This window comes from Rhinoderma darwinii, chromosome 10 (assembly GCF_050947455.1).
Source record: "Rhinoderma darwinii isolate aRhiDar2 chromosome 10, aRhiDar2.hap1, whole genome shotgun sequence".
NCBI lineage: Eukaryota > Metazoa > Chordata > Amphibia > Anura > Rhinodermatidae > Rhinoderma > Rhinoderma darwinii.
In genome coordinates, this window is record NC_134696.1 from 104,764,193 (window position 1) to 104,781,533 (window position 17,341).

At 46.8% G+C, this 17,341-nt stretch overlaps 1 protein-coding gene and 1 long non-coding RNA gene across 5 annotated transcripts in view; one reads left to right on the forward strand and one right to left on the reverse strand.

The window, feature by feature from the left end:
* Window positions 1–17,341, forward strand: part of IFFO2 (intermediate filament family orphan 2) — a 42,780-nt gene that overhangs the window by 21,335 nt on the left and 4,104 nt on the right. The window contains exons 2-8 of the mRNA XM_075840551.1: window positions 8,494–8,554; window positions 8,656–8,751; window positions 12,542–12,682; window positions 13,176–13,324; window positions 14,700–14,820; window positions 15,047–15,136; window positions 16,353–16,483. Coding sequence (XP_075696666.1) covers window positions 8,494–8,554; window positions 8,656–8,751; window positions 12,542–12,682; window positions 13,176–13,324; window positions 14,700–14,820; window positions 15,047–15,136; window positions 16,353–16,483 — 789 coding nt within the window. The remainder of the gene's footprint in view (window positions 1–8,493; window positions 8,555–8,655; window positions 8,752–12,541; window positions 12,683–13,175; window positions 13,325–14,699; window positions 14,821–15,046; window positions 15,137–16,352; window positions 16,484–17,341) is intronic.
* The window catches only part of LOC142662339 (uncharacterized), a 115,039-nt gene continuing 111,431 nt past the window's right edge, over window positions 13,734–17,341 (reverse strand). For 2 of the 4 annotated variants that reach the window (XR_012850905.1, XR_012850904.1), the window contains one exon: window positions 13,736–14,741. This is a non-coding gene — a long non-coding RNA (uncharacterized LOC142662339). Of the gene's footprint in view, window positions 14,742–17,341 lie in introns of all 4 variants that reach the window. The other 2 variants (XR_012850903.1, XR_012850902.1) reach the window with 2 other exon arrangements.

Genomic DNA, 17,341 nt, shown 5'->3' on the forward strand with positions numbered 1-17,341 from the left:
CTTGGACGTTCTTGGCGGGATTTCCGCTCTGGTTCGCTCTGTTCACTCCTCTGGGGAAATTCCACAATATTTTGCGGATCTGCGGCGGTTTATCAGACTTCATGGATCTGATTGCTTTAGCCCTAGACTTTCTCATGCACGTTAGACCCCCCCCTCCCCCGCTTGTGGTTCTGTTCAATCAATATCGTCCTTTATGTAAGCGTGAGCGCTGTCATGTAGGCGGTCGTTGCCAGGCAGCGCCCTGTAAATCGCACGCGGTGGAGCTGGACAACGTACCGGGGCGGTTTGTAGAGGTTCCTTCAATGTGAAGCGGAGAATCTGACGCCATGTTCTCCCTGATCCCGTATACGTGGAGCGAGTCCTGCTGCGTATTTGCAGCTCTATCTCATGTGGAGGAGACTCCAGAACCTTCTAGATTCTCCCCGGACTCTGCGTTAGGATTTGTTGCCTTTAAAGGGAACAGCACAAAGTATTGAAGTTCATGCGGCGGTTTTACCCCCCCCCCCCCCCCGTTTCTTTCTATCAGCTGTTTTGCTGCAGAGGTGACTGATGATGTCATCAAAAAACTGCAAAAGTCGTCACTCCCCTGAATTAAGAGACTCTAGTGCTCGTGGAAGACTCGTCCCGTCTCCTGTAAGAAGGTTTAATCGATGTGCATCTGCTTGCTGTCTTGGAATTGAAAGTTCAGAGGTGACACTGTGTCTTGTGCTCTCACAGCTGATGACCTTTTTTCAGGATATTCTTTGTCGGCTAAAGGCCCTGTTCACATAGCATTTTTGGGCGTTGGAAGCCGCGCCAAAAACAAGCCGAAATCTCCTCCCATTGATTTCAATGGGAGGTGGAGGCGTTTTTTTCCCGCGAGCAGGAAAAAGAAGCGCCGTGCTCTTTCTTCAGGCGTTTCCGCTTCTGACCTCCCATTGACATCAATGGGAGGCAGAGAAAGCGGTTTTCGCAGCGATTTTTATTTTTTTGCCCGCAGTGCTCAATGGCCGCAGCCAAAAAATGGCGCAACAAACGCGGCAAAGAGACTGACGGGAGATTTTTTTTTGCTGCAAAAAACGCTGTGTGAACAGGTCCAAAGATATGTGGCACAGGACTCTCCCGTGTTTTGGACTCCAGGTTACCTACATTGATACATTGTAACATATCCTCAGCTGTGTGAGCAGGACTGATTTAGGCCTTGTTCACACATTGCTGTTTTTTGTTTTTTTTAAGCTCAAACCAGACTTGCATAAGTTCTTTCTTTTTTATATATTAAGTCTGTTTTAGGTTCCGCTCCTGATTTTGGTTTTAAAAATGCATTCAAAATCTGCGCCGTGTGAACAAGGCCTTACACCGCAGGTCTGCTGACTCCTTAGAAACCATGCAAGGAGGCAGCGGATGGCAGGACTGGCACAGACCGCCTGCGTCCTCGCTGCTCAGGGACACGGCGACATTTCCGTGAAGTTTCTGACGAGATGTTCGCGCTCCGGATAGAACGTGTCGGGGCCGCGCTTGTTGCTCCAGGAGATGTTTTATTAAAATATTAGTTTGCAATGTTCTTCTTTTGGGGTTTGGCGGGGGAGGGGGAAGTGGCTGGTTGCAGAGAATCTGGGCATCGACGAGAACGTGTCCGGAGGAAGTGGTTTCTGCACAGGGTTAACTGTTGATTTTATAACCATGGCAACGCGGATCCGTGCGCAAAAGTTACAGGGGTTTTCTGGTAAAGTTTAATGTGTAATGAATAATTCTGTGACTTTGCATTTTCATCGTTTCAGGATCTTTGGTTGCAGTCAGTGAATGGGACCATTCATGGTTTACATCCAGAGGCTAAAAACCCTGTACAATACCTAAAATTTCTCACAGCTGAGGGTTTGTTACAATTATATCTAATCTGTGCAGTCCTCTCCGCTAAATGGCCTGCACTCCAGACTGAGGCATCCTTAGCCGCCCGTAATTGCGGAAGCGCCCATAGACTTCTATGGCACAGACACCCATCCGTAAATATACGGAAAGGCATCCGTGACCCATTGAAATGAATGGGTCCGTAATTATGGATGAAAACGACGGTCGCGTGCATGAGGCCTTATACATTGAAATAAAATCAGGAGACATTTGAGCTGCTGCTGTGTTCAGCTCACGGATTGTGTGATACAATTGTAACAAACCCTCAGCTGTGAGAAGTCTTTACAGTTTTTGTTCTCCGAATGTAAACAATGAATATTCCCGTTCTCTTAGGGCTCTGTAAATAGGTCTGGGGAAAAAAAAGAAAAGACTGGGGCGAGTACGATCAGAATATGGAGACGGCTGGTGAGCGATTGTAGAATCACCTCGTCGTGTTGTGCCAATATGTAGGAAAAACGCTATATTTATAGAGACGGGCGCTGCCGGTGCCACGTCTGATTCTGTAGGATGGTGCCCACTCCGCTGGGGTCAGAACACTATGCAGGATAAAGCCCACGTGGATGTCCGATCCAGGAAAAAAAAAGGCGCAGATTTGGCGCAAGCCTTGAAAATAGTTTTAGTTAAAGCCGCTATTTATTTCACACACAACGTGTTTCGGGGTACGCTGGACCTCCTCTTCAGGCCTTAAAGAAAGTGGCAGGTGGGGAGTTTGACACCCGTAAAATCGTAACGCAGGTGTCCAAAGGCGAAGTCAGGGAGGACAGAAACCTCCCGTGGCGCAGAAGTGCGTGGCAATGTCAGGCAAAGTGCGCCCAAAAAACGCAGCATTTGGTTGGTACCGCTCCTCCCACAAACTGAGCGAACGAGCGCCGAAAAAAAGTTATATTTGCACCTGGAGGAAACGGTGGGGTGATAATTTGTAGGATATTACGAGGCAGGACTCCGGGAATCCTCCGCGTCGTGTTCTCACATCACCGGGGTGTGTTACATTGGGCGCGGCCGACACCTTGTCAGAAACAAATCCCCGTAAATCTCCGCCGTTCTCCGCGCAGACAGACTCTGAAGTGCGTAAAACCCTTTTCATTCCGTCCTCTTAATGGATTACATCATTTGTCTCCATCATCCCCAGCGCTTTATATTATGAACGACGCCAAAGAGCAAAGCGTTATACGGAAGACTTATTTATGTAACGCACGCGGCCCATTACTAGGCACAATCCAGCTTTCCCAGATCCCAGAAAAGCAATTGTGCCGAAGGGTTGTCTGGTTTTATGTAACTAAACTTATTCCCTGAACTGTGAAAACGGATGAAACTCTAGTATACGCACCCTTTTTAAGTTGCTTGCTGTCAATGAATGGAAATATTCTTACAGTTCTTTTCACAGCTGAGGGTTTGCTACAGTTGCTTATAGTCTAGACCATTTTCTGTAAGCTAAGCACATCAACCACAAATCTCCTTCCTGTCTTGATAGTTTGTTTCACATTATCTGCACTGATACATTGTAACAAACTATCAGGATGGGAGAGGCTTGTGCTGCTAAAGTGTTTAGCTTTCAGAGGATTGTATAGACTGGATACAATTGTAGCAAACCCTCAGCTGAGAAGTATTTAGGTCTCTACGGGTTTGCAGCCCTGGATGTAAACAAAATCCATTCAGTGACAGCAAGCAGAAGTGTTGAAAATGTGAGCAATGAAAAGAGTTAGAAAGTTGCAGAATGTTTGATTCTAAGATGATTCCACTGGATTTACAGAATTGCGGTCAGTCCCTTAAAAAAACAACGCCCCCCCCCCCTAGACGCCTCCCTGACTGTTGTCTGGTCACATGTATATAATAACGTAGCGTCCGCGTCCGTCCCCAAGAAGCCACATTGTCCATCAGAGCTGCCGGAGTAGTGAACGTGATCCCGAACTGGCAAAGATCAGCCATAACCTAATACCTCCGCCAGGTCAAGTGAATAGCATTGATGACCTGGTTACAATGGAGGAGGGGGGGGGGGGGGGATATCCGACATCCAGTGATCAGTCAATTCCAGAAGTTGATGATTGCGAGAAAAGTGAGCGTGTAAAGAGCCGAGTGACTGACGAGCGCCAAATTGTGTTGTCTAAACGTAGGGGACAAATCCTCTCCAGTATGGCCGCTCTTGAGGGAGAGTGGGGGGGTGAGGGAGGGTGAGGGAGAGTGGGGGGGGGGGATGTTCGCCCCTCTGCACCGATCCCACAGAAGAGTATGGGGCTGGATAGGTGCAGATTACACATTATTAGGCAGGTGGGTTTGATGTTATGGCTGATCGGTGTATGTGCACCCTACCCGGTTGGAGGGGGGGGGGGGCTCCTGATGTAGAATAAGCCGTGGCTGCTCAGATCCGGCCTGTGGTCTCATGCTTTGTTAAAGGAAGGCAGTGAAAGGGTTAAGTTGGCGTGCCACGCTGGCCCTCCTATGCGATAATTACACAGGTAGGTCGTACTCCCCGTCCGCCATTGTCAGGCCAGGTGCTCATGCTGAGCAGGGATTTATAGTGGGGGAGGGGCTGGTTGATCGGTTTGATGCTTCCTCTGGAAATCATCCAGGAAATGCAGCGAGGATTAAATCTCAGCATCTGGTCGCTCAGCGCTCCGACCGCCAGTAATTACAAGACGCCAGTGCTGTGCGGGGCCTGGCGGACGCTTGTAGCGCAGGCCGCCCGTATGTTGTCATTATCATCAGTGCTGACATAAGACTTTACAGGTGGATAGGGGAATGTTAAAGGAACCGGATTGTTGTACTGAAGGCGACCTGCTAATGGATCTAAATCTGGAAGGCAGCGGGGCTGACGGACTAAACTCTCCACCGTCCGACCGCGTTCACACTGCAGTATATGGAAGCCAAAACCAGGAGTGGAACCTACAGAGAAGTATAGTGAGTGCAGCTCTGGAGTATAATACAGGATGTAACTCAGGATCAGTACTGGATAAGTAATGTAATGTATGTACACAGTGACTCCACCAGCAGAATAGTGAGTGCAGCTCTGGAGTATAATACAGGATATAACTCAGGATCAGTACAGGAGAAGTAATGTAATGTATGTACACAGTGACTCCACCAGCAGAATAGTGAGTGCAGCTCTAGAGTATAATACAGGATGTAACTCAGGATCAGTACTGGATAAGTAATGTAATATATGTACACAGTGACTCCACCAGCAGAATAGTGAGTGCAGCTCTGGAGTATAATACAGGATGTAACTCCGTATCAGTACAGGATAAGTAATGTATGTACACAGTGACTCCACCAGCAGAATAGTGAGTGCAGCTCTGGAGTATAATACAGGATGTAACTCAGGATCAGTACTGGATAAGTAATGTAATATATATACACAGTGACTCCACCAGCAGAATAGTGAGTGCAGCTCTGGAGTATAATACAGGATGTAACTCAGGATCAGTACAGGATAAGTAATGTATGTACACAGTGACTCCACCAGCAGAATAGTGAGTGCAGCTCTGGAGTATAATACAGGATATAACTCAGGATCAGTATAGGATAAGTAATATAATGTATGTACACAGTGACTCCACCAGCAGAATAGTGAGTGCAGCTCTGGAGTATAATACAGGATGTAACTCAGGATCAGTACAGGATAAGTAATGTAATGTATGTACACAGTGACTCCACCAGCAGAATAGTGAGTGCAGCTCTGGAGTATAATACAGGATGTAACTCAGGGTCAGTACAGGATAAGTAATGTATGTACACAGTGACTCCACCAGCAGAATAGTGAGTGCAGCTCTGGAGTATAATACAGGATGTAACTCAGGATCAGTAATGTAATGTGTGTACACAGTGACTCTGCTGTTTATGTAGATGACTTCTATATGTGACCTGTAGAATAGTGATCAGAGGTGGTCGTGGCCTTTAGTTTATTGGTTCCCAAAATGGCTAAAACGGTGCCAATTCTCTGATAGATCCGGGGATGTCGCTTGGCGTCGCTGTATTTCCAGCCTTGTGTTACCTTATGACTGGTTGTATCAGGGCAGTGTTCACACTCCTCGGGGTACGTCCTGATTACTCACATTCCTGCACACTGTGTAATATGTGGACAAGGTGCTTCTTGCTGGGGGTTAGTCATGAACATACAGGAATGTTACACATCAGATGCCGGAGCCGCTTCTCATCCTTTATCAACTGTAATGAAATCTTCTTGTCAGGGAAATGAAGGGACTGACGTGCTGCGCGCCGGAGTGTCACTCCCCGCAGGGCTCGGCAAACCTTGTGGTATTAGAAAACTTTGAAGTACGTTGAGATTTTAACGTCAGTCTTGTGTGCAGGTTATTACACCTGTTACCTCTGCATATCTGGGGGGGGGGGGCGTCATTTTAAGATTGCGCTCATTTTGCAAAATCTGGGATATTCCGTCCTGTCTGTCTGGATCTATAGGGACATTGGTGACGCAACCTCGTGTCTCCGGCTGCTCATCAGTAACTCCCCCATGCTTTGCTCTGCCGTTCTGCTCCGTTAGGGCTCCATCTTATCTGCATTGTCTATTGGAGTCGGAGGTAGTCTAAAACCCCTTCCTTTTAAGGACGGACCTCACATGGTGATTATGTATTGGGACCTTTTATATGATCAGAGCAAAACGGTGTATAAGATTCTGGCAAAACTGATTATTGGGGTCCCTGTTGTGTCTCCGGGCCTCCTCCACCAGGGCTTGGGGCAGGTTTTAGGAGACTGCAGGTCTTTGAGCTTTTCCTAGATTTATTCTTTGTTCTCATGGCCGGTCTCGGGATGCGGCCGGTCGGATGGACGTGTTTTGTGTCCGCGCTCCCCTCGTCCTCGTGGTCCTTGCACAGCAGAGCTGCACCAATCGCTGCTCTGCTAAAATCATTTTCTCATGAACCGCCGGGAATGCAGCTAAAATAGAGACATATTTCAGATGCCGCAATATGGAGCCACAAACGTCTGCCCTCCCGGAGTATTGGACGCCGTCCAGGAGCTGAGGCAGGAGATCTCATCATCTTCCCATGTTGTCAGTAAAAGACTTTTCTAAATTTAGTCCGTTCTCTGAAACTGAATCTGGGCCAGAATTGTCTTCCAGTGCAGAGCGCAAGATGTGTTATCGGGATCCAAAAATCATTCATAAAGACCCCGACCCCCCCACCCCGACCCCCAGATCCCAGACACAGCTGTTACTGATGATGATCCAAAATTTTATTTCATATTCATTCATTTATATCCCTCTGTCCTGCTACAGTCCCGTAAACCCAGCAAAGGTCAGGACCTAAAGTTCTGTTCATCCTGAGCCTCCTGGTTCATGAAGAGAATGAAAGCGCTGCAGTCAAACATGACACATTAACCCATAGCAAACCTGGGCATTTGTATATCCACACGTGTGATCTTCATCATGAAGTAATTCTACACCCCCGTCCTGGGTATGGCGGCATCTCGGGATCAATGGACTGGGCCCCGTCTCGTGACATTATTGATGTGAATAGATAATGTATCAACGCAACATATATATATATATTTATACTGCTGGTTGTAATGTGCAGAGTCTTAAAGGGGGTGTATGGGATCATAAAACAAGGTCCGTCCCTCCCAGAAACAGCGCCCCTCACGTCCATGGCCTTGTCTGGTATCTCATCTCCGCCCCGTTCAGAAAAAAAATACATTATTCCATGCAATCCCTTTAATTTATTAGCCTCTTAAAGGGATACTCCACCAAAAATGTGATTTAAAGTGGCACGGTGTGTCCGCCACCCGGGTTGTCTGTCTTCTTCTTTGCGGACCATCCAGCTTGAGCGGAGTGATGTCTAAGAATTTGGTTGTCAGGCGGTGAGTTCCTAGTAAATAGTCGGAGAAGGGGCAGGAGGCTTAGAGGGACTCAGACCTCACACTTTATTATTGCCCTTTTTCAGTGCCTTCGGTCAGCGTGGAGCTGGTCACTTATTTCGGATACCCGGGGTATTTATTCCTGTCGAAGACGTTGCCAAATGGATAAAAGCCCACAACTCGGCTGAGAACAGTTGTCCGCGTCTCCGGCTCTGCAGCAAATGGCCCTCCGCTACACTCAGACTTTATATAACTAAGTTTTCCAATTTTAACTGTCCAGAACTGCAGTCCACAGCCGGCCGTTATGTAGTATGTCCAGCTTTACTCTAGTCACATCCAAAGCTGCACCCACCATTCTACAGGCTGTCATTGGAAATACATCTACTTAATGTAGGTGATGCCCTATGCACGCTGAAACGTTGCATTGTGAGAGACGTTGGGGTTTTCTTTTTGTGTCTGGTGTACCCTACAGCAGTGGTCTCCAAGTGTCGTGAAACCACAACTCCTAGTAGGGCCCGGCCGCTCGCTGCCTTCTGTCAGGCCATGCTGGGGGTTTGAGTTTTTTTCACAACAGCTGAAGAGCTACAGGTATAATTTTTTTTAAGACCTCTTTCAAAAACAGCACATTAAACCAGCAGGGGGCAGCAGTGAGATGTGAGGTCCTGCCGCATGAGAGCTAACAGGAATCCAGCAGAAATGAACTATTTATAGATTTAAAGCGTAAAATGATTAACTACTTTTGACTGTTTTTCATTTTTACCAGTTTTCTCATTGACCTTCTGCTTTTGTTTTGTCTTTTTGCAGGTGGGAGGAAGAGCTGGCCAAGAGGATGAGTCTGGAGTCGATGGTGGAGACCCTTCAGGAGGTAAGACGTGGCGGCCTCTGCTGAGAAGGAACCCTCCCCCCTCCTCCCCCCCCTTCAGAGAGTCCAATAATATTTCCATGGCTCCTCTTTGTTTTTCTCAGGAGGCACAAGAAGCATATAACGTCCATGATGAACTCAGCGAGAAGATTGAGAGGCTGAAGTCCGAGCTGGTGGTCTTCAAGGGTCTGATGAGTGATGTAAGTCCCCTCAATCAGCTTCTCCCAAAACGCGATCACTTGCGGAATGATTAACCCTCACCGCTTCCTCCGTGTGAGATATTGAGCACTGACCCGTACGGCTGTACCGGAACCCCCCCCCCCCCTCCGCAGCGGATGCCGAGACCACTCACCCTGCTTCTCCATCCGCCGGTGCGGCACATGAATGAGCTGTTTCTTTAAATCCAGATTGATCGGCTGATTTGCATGTTGGGTTCAGTTTTGCTGTGGACGATCCTGAGAAGTAACGGTGTGCGGTGTGTGACTAACCTGGTACACGCATGAAGGGTCTCTGTACGTCTCGCTGACATGTAGAAAGGAGGCGAGGATGAAAAAGCCTCGTGTCTGGTGACCGGGTTGTGAGCTGAGATTTCCCTTTAGCCGCTGCCGCTGCTCATCTAGAATAATTGGTAAACATGTCAGCCCCTTATCCTGTCCACATCGCCCTAAATTCACTACTCCGCTCGCATGGGTGTATTGACACGGTGCCATCTCTCCACGCGGCCGATGAGAACGCATGTGTTTTTACCGCAATTTGTGGCGGTTTTGCGGTTGGCACAGAAGCATCAAGAATTCTCAGAAAAAACGCATTTGGTTTGGTAATGCAGGTGTCGGCGGCGCGGCAAAACCTCACCGTGTGAATACGCTCCAATAGTTGTCTTGAAGTAATGAAACCGGTTTTCCAGTCATCCCGTAATGAACGAATTGTCATATAATGAAAACATCAGCAACTATCTAATTTCTCATAATTTTTAAGATCTCTGATTACTGTCGTTGAATGGAAACTTTCCTGTATATATCCAGAGGCTTATAACCAGTCCTGACCGAATACTTCTCAGAGTTGAGGATTTGTTACAATTCTTTCCAGTCCTCTGTGACCTAAACAGCCTGGACTCCAGCTTGATACATTTTATCTGCACTGATACATTGTGAGCACCACAAAATGTCTCTGCTGTGCTGATACTTTGTTACATTGTATCAATGCAGGTAAAAAATGTCTTATTTAGAAGAGTGCATGTTGAGGCAGATTTTGGCCATTTCCTATAAACAATGACAAAAATGATCGATTGGTGGGGGTCCGAGCACTGAGACCCCCACCGATCGCTACAATGAAGAGCTCGTGTGCGCGCTGAGCCGTTTTGCTTCTGTTCGGCTTTTTCAGAAAGTAGATGTAGATGTAGCGGAGTGCGGGCTCAGACTGTCTATTGAGTCCGTCCTCCGATACGTTTTTTTCTGGAAAAAGTCGAACAGACACAAAGCGGCTCAGCGCGCACCCGAGTGCTTCTGCCGCTTCGTTTTAGCGATTGGTGGGGGTCTCGGTGCTCGGACCCCCACCAATCAAAACTTCTGATCCTGAGTTACATCCAGGATATTTATTTATTGCTGCAGCAGACATGCCACCCAAAACACGGCACCACTTTTTGGGCGCGGAATTCCTTGCAGCTTCCGTGGCAGATATGCGGTTTCGTTTTTTTGCAGCGTATCCGCCTATTATATTCCTACCGTTAGCCTGAAGCCTGCAGGGGTAAGAGAGCCACCTGTTCTGTCTGTGCGGCCACGAGCTGGCGCAGATTTCCTCTATAATATTACGCCAGTTTCTCGTCTTCATACCTGTCGGGCCTCGTCCTGTCCACTTTTGTGATGCGAGTGGCAAATAACGGCACTAAGTTGCGAATGATTGTACAAGTATGGAGCGTGCCGTAACTTTGCATTCTTTCCCCCCATGGTCCCCATTAGAAAGTCGGAGAACTTTTCATTACACAATGATTAACCCTTTTGCTACCAAAGACGTATATAATTTGTCATGACTTTAGGCTGTGTTCACATCACCGTTCCTTTCCGTTGAGGGGTTGCAGCGGTGGTTTCCGTCGGGTTAACTCCTCACCGGAAAGGCAAAACGGAAAACTCTGCTTCGGTTTGCATCACCATTGATTTCAATGGTGACGGAAACCTTGCTAAAGGTTTCCGTTTGTCACCGTTGTGACAGGGTTTCGTTGTCTTGACGGAATCAGGGAATTGAGGGGTTAACCCGATGGAAACCGCCGAAGGAACCCCTCAACGGAAGGGCAATGATGTGAACAGGCCCTTAAACATTTGCCGCTATAAGTAGAGGTTTAGGGTTATAAACGCCATAGACGGCCCTTTTTCTTACTATGCGCTCTGATCCGCCGTGACAGGTACGCGGCGCTCCATACTAGTTTCCTTTAGTTGAGCGCACTGTGGGGGTCTCTGGAGGGCAGGTTTTCTCTGTGGCTTATAGAGGGGTCCTCATACCCATTCCTTGCTGGTCTGTCCCAAGTAAAGTTTCCATTGTTGGGATCAGTGGTCCCTATGGCTTTCATTGGTGATGAGTGGGATTTCTGGACCTGATGTAGTTGACGTTCTCCCGCGCCGTTCCCTAGATGAAGAATGAAGCCATATTAGGAATCTTCGCCAAGAGAAACAAAACCAGGAAAAATCTGTCGGTCCCTGGGCAGTAATCGGAGTCTGGTAACCAGCAGGGGAAGTCTGTGTAGTCTCCTACTGTCTGTCTGCTGCATCGTCTCCACTACTGGATGATTGGAGGAAATAGTCCGGGGTCTTGGTCATATTTTTTTTTCGTCATTTTTTGGGTCAGTGTCGGGGTTCCCATAAGGACTTTGTTCTGAGCTCTGGTGCTGAATGAGTTAATAATGGATTATCCCTAACAAGGTCCCATTGTTTCCGATCTCTGGACTGTTCTTCATTATTCTTTTTTCTATTTTTAACTACTTACTGTTTATAGAGTGATTCGTGGCTGCCGCTCGGACGCTCGGCCTCGTGGGGTTCGGACCTCACCAGATACTAAATAATAATCTTATTAAACTGCTGCTTCTGGTTTAAGCTTCATTGTCGGTGTATCTCTAGATATAACGCAGGGTAATATTACAAATTATTTAATTCCCTTGTCTCGTCATGATCTCTTTTGTACTACAATCACATCCAAAGCTGCATTTATAAATCTGCTCGTTGCTAGATGAACTGACTTATTTGAGTTCCTATAATACTCCTCAATCGGTTGCAATGTTTACTGGGAGAGGCAGCGTTTCCTACAACAAACCACCCTGACCACATCCTGCTCGCACAGCTGAGGGTTTTGTTACAATGTTAAGTCTCTTTGAACTAAACACAGCAGCACAAACGTCTCTTCTACCCTAGGCTGATGGCTATAACCTACACTGATACATTGTAACTAGCCCATCCGCTGTGTGAGCAAGATGACCTTTCTGCCTCTGCTTGTAGTCACTGAATGAAAACCTTTAAATGTTACATTAGTAGAATGTAAAAAAAAGAGGAATTGAATCAAAGCATAGGAGAACATTTGAAAACTTTATGCTTAATATAAAAAACAAAGTATAAGGAAACTCCATTTAAGACGAAGCTTGCACAACTATGAATGCAGCTCTGGATGTGACTGGAGTATAAGACCTGATGTAAGACCAGACAACTATTTGCAGTTACTGAACTTTTATAGTAGATTATATTTAGATGTTTCGGATGGGACTTTGACATTTTGCAGAATTCTGAATGCAGCTCTGGATGCGACTGGAGCAGGGCAATGTAAAATTTTACACGACCTGAATGAATGATTTTTATTTTTTTGTTTCAATGATAAATATCTGGTTGTTTTGAAGGATGTTAATGAGAAAATGATCAGGGTGAATCTTGGCGTCTGGGCCGATCTTAAGAGGGAGCGATGTTTATAATTACGTTATTATTAGAGATAAGATAATGTACAAATATCCCCCCGCAGCCAATGACTGATCTCGACTCAAAGATCCAGGAAAAAGCTATGAAGGTCGACATGGATATCTGCCGCCGGATCGATATCACTGCCAAGCTGTGTGATGTAGCACAGCAGCGCAATTCCGAAGACGTATCCAAGATGTTTCAGGTGACGGAGCCTTGTCTCTCTCTCTCCCCGATCTTCTCATGTAGCCTCTCATATAACAGTGTAAGATCTAATCATGGTGGTGGATAGAATGGGCTCGGTGAGGTCTTGTCTCCTTCTTCCAGCTTTTATCCAACTCCCATCAGGTTTACCCAGTGCACATGATGAGAGCTGTAGTGTAACAGGGATGGATAGGCTTGTCCCTGTATCTTTTGTGTCGGTGTCCCTCTCTTTCTTGGGTAGTCGTTGTCTGTGGATCGTGTCTACGAAGGGTGAGAGTCAGGCAGGGCTTGCTCGGTACCATGCATCCCGCTCTACACTGCATGCATAGCCCGGGCTGGAGGCTGCCATTGAATGTGCCCTGTGGGTGAATGCTGGTGGCACAGTCTTGCAGCTTGTTATTCTGTCGCTCTTCTACCCATGGTTCATAGTGGGGGGCTTCTGCAGTAATGTCGCTTGTTGTTAACGGTGAGCTGTTGATCTTTTCTCTCTTTAGGTGGGAACTGTGTCTAAAAAGAGAGAGCGGAAGGTGGCGGCGGAAGAGGACATCGCGGAGCAGGACGGGGACGCCGCACGCTTCTCGGATGATGAAGTCAGTTGTTCCCTCAATATAACCGATGAGATGAAGAGAATGTTCAACCAATTGTAAGTCAGGAGTAATTGAGGTGGGGGTTGTGGTATCCACATGCATGTGATAGAGTATAATGTCCTCCCCAAAATTAATCCAAGGCCTGAGCTCAGTCCTAATTTAGGCTTGAGCTAGAGACACAGCCTGACCAGCAGAGGGCTTCAGTCTGAGGATCGCTGGGGACCCTGGCAGTCGGATTAGGAAGTTATGACACATCCTAGTAATATATACCGTCACTTTCTATAGTGGGGTGTATAATGCACATCACTGGGCTCAGGATCAGATATTATTCCGGTTCAGCAATGCATCCTGGGACTGAGCGCGATCAGATGGCCTCTTATTCTCCAGTGCGTTCCCCATATAACGCGGCTCTGCTTCCGGCCATTAGCACAATTCCAGACTGTGAGATTCTTTTCCTGGGAAAGGGATATGACTGGCGGACGTCCTAGAGGTCTGGGCCAAGTCTGCGGCAGCAGCAGATGGGGGAGGAGGGGGCTGCACTGAATAATGCTGAGCAAGCTGGAAGACCTCTTAATCTCGCCCGCCCCAATCTGTCTGCGTTGGTGGTTTTTTCATATTTATGCATCATGTTTTGATTTATATTTAGTGCAAGCAGTCAGTGTTTAGCCCACGCGTTTCACTGTGAGGAGCGCACATTTCTTGCGTAGATCCAGTAGTCCGGAGAATGCAGCCATTCATTGAGTATAATCCACTGACCTCCCCGAGGCACGAGCTTCCCCTTCATGCAATATATAACCATATGCTGCAGCCTCAATACTTTAGGATCTGGTGACATCACTGAACTACTTTAGGCTTTAGTGATGTCACAAGTTAATAATGATGTCATTGGTTGCTTAAAACAAAAATGGCTTCCTCCAGTGTAAAGCAAAGATAATTTATGTAGACTCCATTTATTTTATTTTTTTTGGGTTTTATGTAAACTTAAATCCTTGTAGAACGAAAGGTACTGCCACTTTCGATCAGACTGTTTCAATTCTTCACCGATATTCAAGATCTCTGCTTTCTGACAGCCTAGTCATGGTCGGCAACCTTTGGCAATTCAGCTGTTGTGAAACTACAATTCCCAGCATCCCCAGAAGAAAGACTGACCTAACCCCCCCCCCCATTGAATATTTCCTCGGTGGTGTCATCACCCTCCAGGGCTCTTCTCTGTGTAACGTCCCACCCACGACACATTGTACGATACATCGCAGTCTTAATAAAAATATCATACAATGTATCATTAAAAAAAGTATCCACGTCCGTTTCCTGGGGGTCCATTGTTGTACAGGTTCTAGCGCCACCAGGTGGCCAGATATGGAGTAAGCAGATCCACATTGATCACCTGCAGTACTTGACTCCTATGCGCGATATTTCTTCCCTCTTCAATAGGCGGGAGACGTACGATTTTGATGATGATTGTGACAGCCTGACCTGGGAAGAAAACGAGGATACTTTGTTACTATGGGAAGATTTCACCAACTGCAACCCACCCGTCGAGGTCCAGGGAGAGGTCAGTACTGTACAGAATTAGCGTTTTACTGGTGCAGCAGACTTTATATTAACATTTAGTCAGATTTCTATGTGTGCTCAATAATCCAGGACATCTGATAATCCAGAAACGATCGTGTCCGATTACCTTTTCCTGTACTGAAACGTTGTGTTCTAATAATCTGCCGCACACGCGAGACGTTTCGACTTTCACCCATCATTGACCCCCCGTCGTCCGTCTCTTACAGGAGGAAAGTCTAGGCAGTTTGATTCAGGAGACAGAAACTTTTCTGAAGACGCGAGACAAAGAGTACCAGGAAACCATTGACCAGATTGAGGTAAGAGGTGGTGTTTACTAAACCCAAAATACCAGAAAGTAAACCTACGATGTCACCTGGTATTGATCTCCGCAATGATGCGGGTATTGCGCTTGCTCTGGGGTTCCCATAGTAACATCAACAGGTTATCTCTCCGTATGTCCTCTTCACCTCCATGAAATTTGGCGCTTTGAGTGGAGCGTGACAGGCCGTCCATGCAGAGAGATAGGGTTGATGTTACCATGGTAACCCCAGAGCAAGCACAAGAACCGCCTGACCGCAGCCGTGAGATCAGGAGAAAACAGAAGTTCTACTGAGAAAATAAATAATAAAGTACGGAGAATTGTTGCTTAAAACAAATAATTTTTTGTTCTGTGTGGGGGTTTTTTTTTTCTCTAAATCTACAGAGATAACATTAATTTAAAAAGGGTTCAGAACGTCCCGAGGGCGGACACGGGATTTATGATCTAAGGCAAAGCACAAACACTTTAATGTAACGGTTCGGGTCTGTGCGCACAAATAACAAGTCTGAAAATACAAGGAAAAATTGCTCCTGATTTTCAGCCGTTTTGTTTTTTTAGCAACTTGCGTTTTTCACGGTTGTTTTTGGAGCTGTTTTTCTATAGTTCATAAAAGAAACGGCTTAAGAAGTGACCTGCATTTCTTTACACGGTCATTATGAAAAACGGCTGCGTAAAAAACGCCCCGCGGAGCAGAACACCGTATCTCCCATTGACATCAATAGGCAGATGTTTGGAGGCGTTCTGCTTCCGATTTTTCAGGCGTAAAACGACCGAAAATAAGCAGTGTGAACATACCCTGTGGCTTCTTTCACTCTGGCGTTACTATACGTTTTACCTCTCTACCGTCAGAGGAAGAGAGGATCGAAAGATTAAACGGAAAGCAGCGTTTCCGTTAATATTACCATTGATTTCTTTTGTCTTAGTTGCTTTCCGTTTGCCCTTTTTGCTTCCGTCAAAAAACAGTCTGCAGAACTTTTTGTTTCCGTGAAAAAAACCGGAAACCTAGCGAACAGAGACGAATGGAAGGCAACTGAAACCAAAGAATTACCATTGAAATCAATGGTAATATTGACGGAACCGCTGCTTTCCGTTTAATCTTTCGATCCCCTCTTCCTCTGACGGAGGAGAGGTAAATGTACATTAACGCCAGTGTGAATAGACCCTAATAACGCTGGGGGGGACTAATGTGTCTCATGGTTTACATCCCCCTGTAGCTGGAATTGGCGACGGCAAAGAGCGACATGAACCGACATCTCCACGAGTACATGGAAATGTGCAGCATGAAGAGGGGTCTGGATGTGCAGATGGAAACGTGTCGAAGGCTTATAAAAGGATCGGCTGGCAGGTGGGTCACCCTGGACTTGCTGTGTGGTGGGTGCTGCGGCTGGTGGTGGTGGGTGCTGCGGCTGGTGGTGGTGGGTGCTGCGGCTGGTGGTGGGTGCTGCGGCTGGTGGTGGTGGGTGCTGCGGCTGGTGGGTGTTTCAGGGGGGTTTTCAGCGACTGCACCCTCACGGGATGGCGGTAATGCAGCGGGTGCTAAACCAAACACTGCTAAATATTAATAGAACGGAATCTGTGTGGGTGATGTCACTATTGACAGAACAAATCATTATCAGTTAGAAGTCTCCCTCCTGAATGACATCACGACCTGAGCCGTGACACAGCCGCTCGATGATGTAGATTGCTGGATACTGTGTGAATGGGGCATATGGATCTGTTATAAGAGGGGAGGGGGCTCACGATGAGCCAGAACAGAGTAGCCAGAGACACATCAGCAGTTCTGTCTGGCTCCATACATCACATATAAGAAATTTCAATACAGATTTCAAGATCCCTGCTTGATGTCAGTGAATGGGAGTTCAGGTCAATTTTCTCACTTATTTTTTGCCACTTTGTATGAATGAGGTTTGTGAAAATCTAATCCACTTTACGTTGCGGCGACTGTAATAGGTTGCAAAATTTTGGAGTGTCATCTGCAATCGCGGACCGTGCACTCAAGATGTGCATGGACTTCAATGAGCCCGGACCGCAATTGCTGTCCGTATAATGACCTGTACTTCTTTTTTTGTTGTTGCGGTTCGGGCTCTGGGCAATGCACGGACCGTGGAAACCACAGAATAGAATGTGTTCTATACTATCCGCAGTTACATATTGTATACGGCCGCAAAGCACAGTCTGGAGCATGAGGCCTAACAGTGCATGT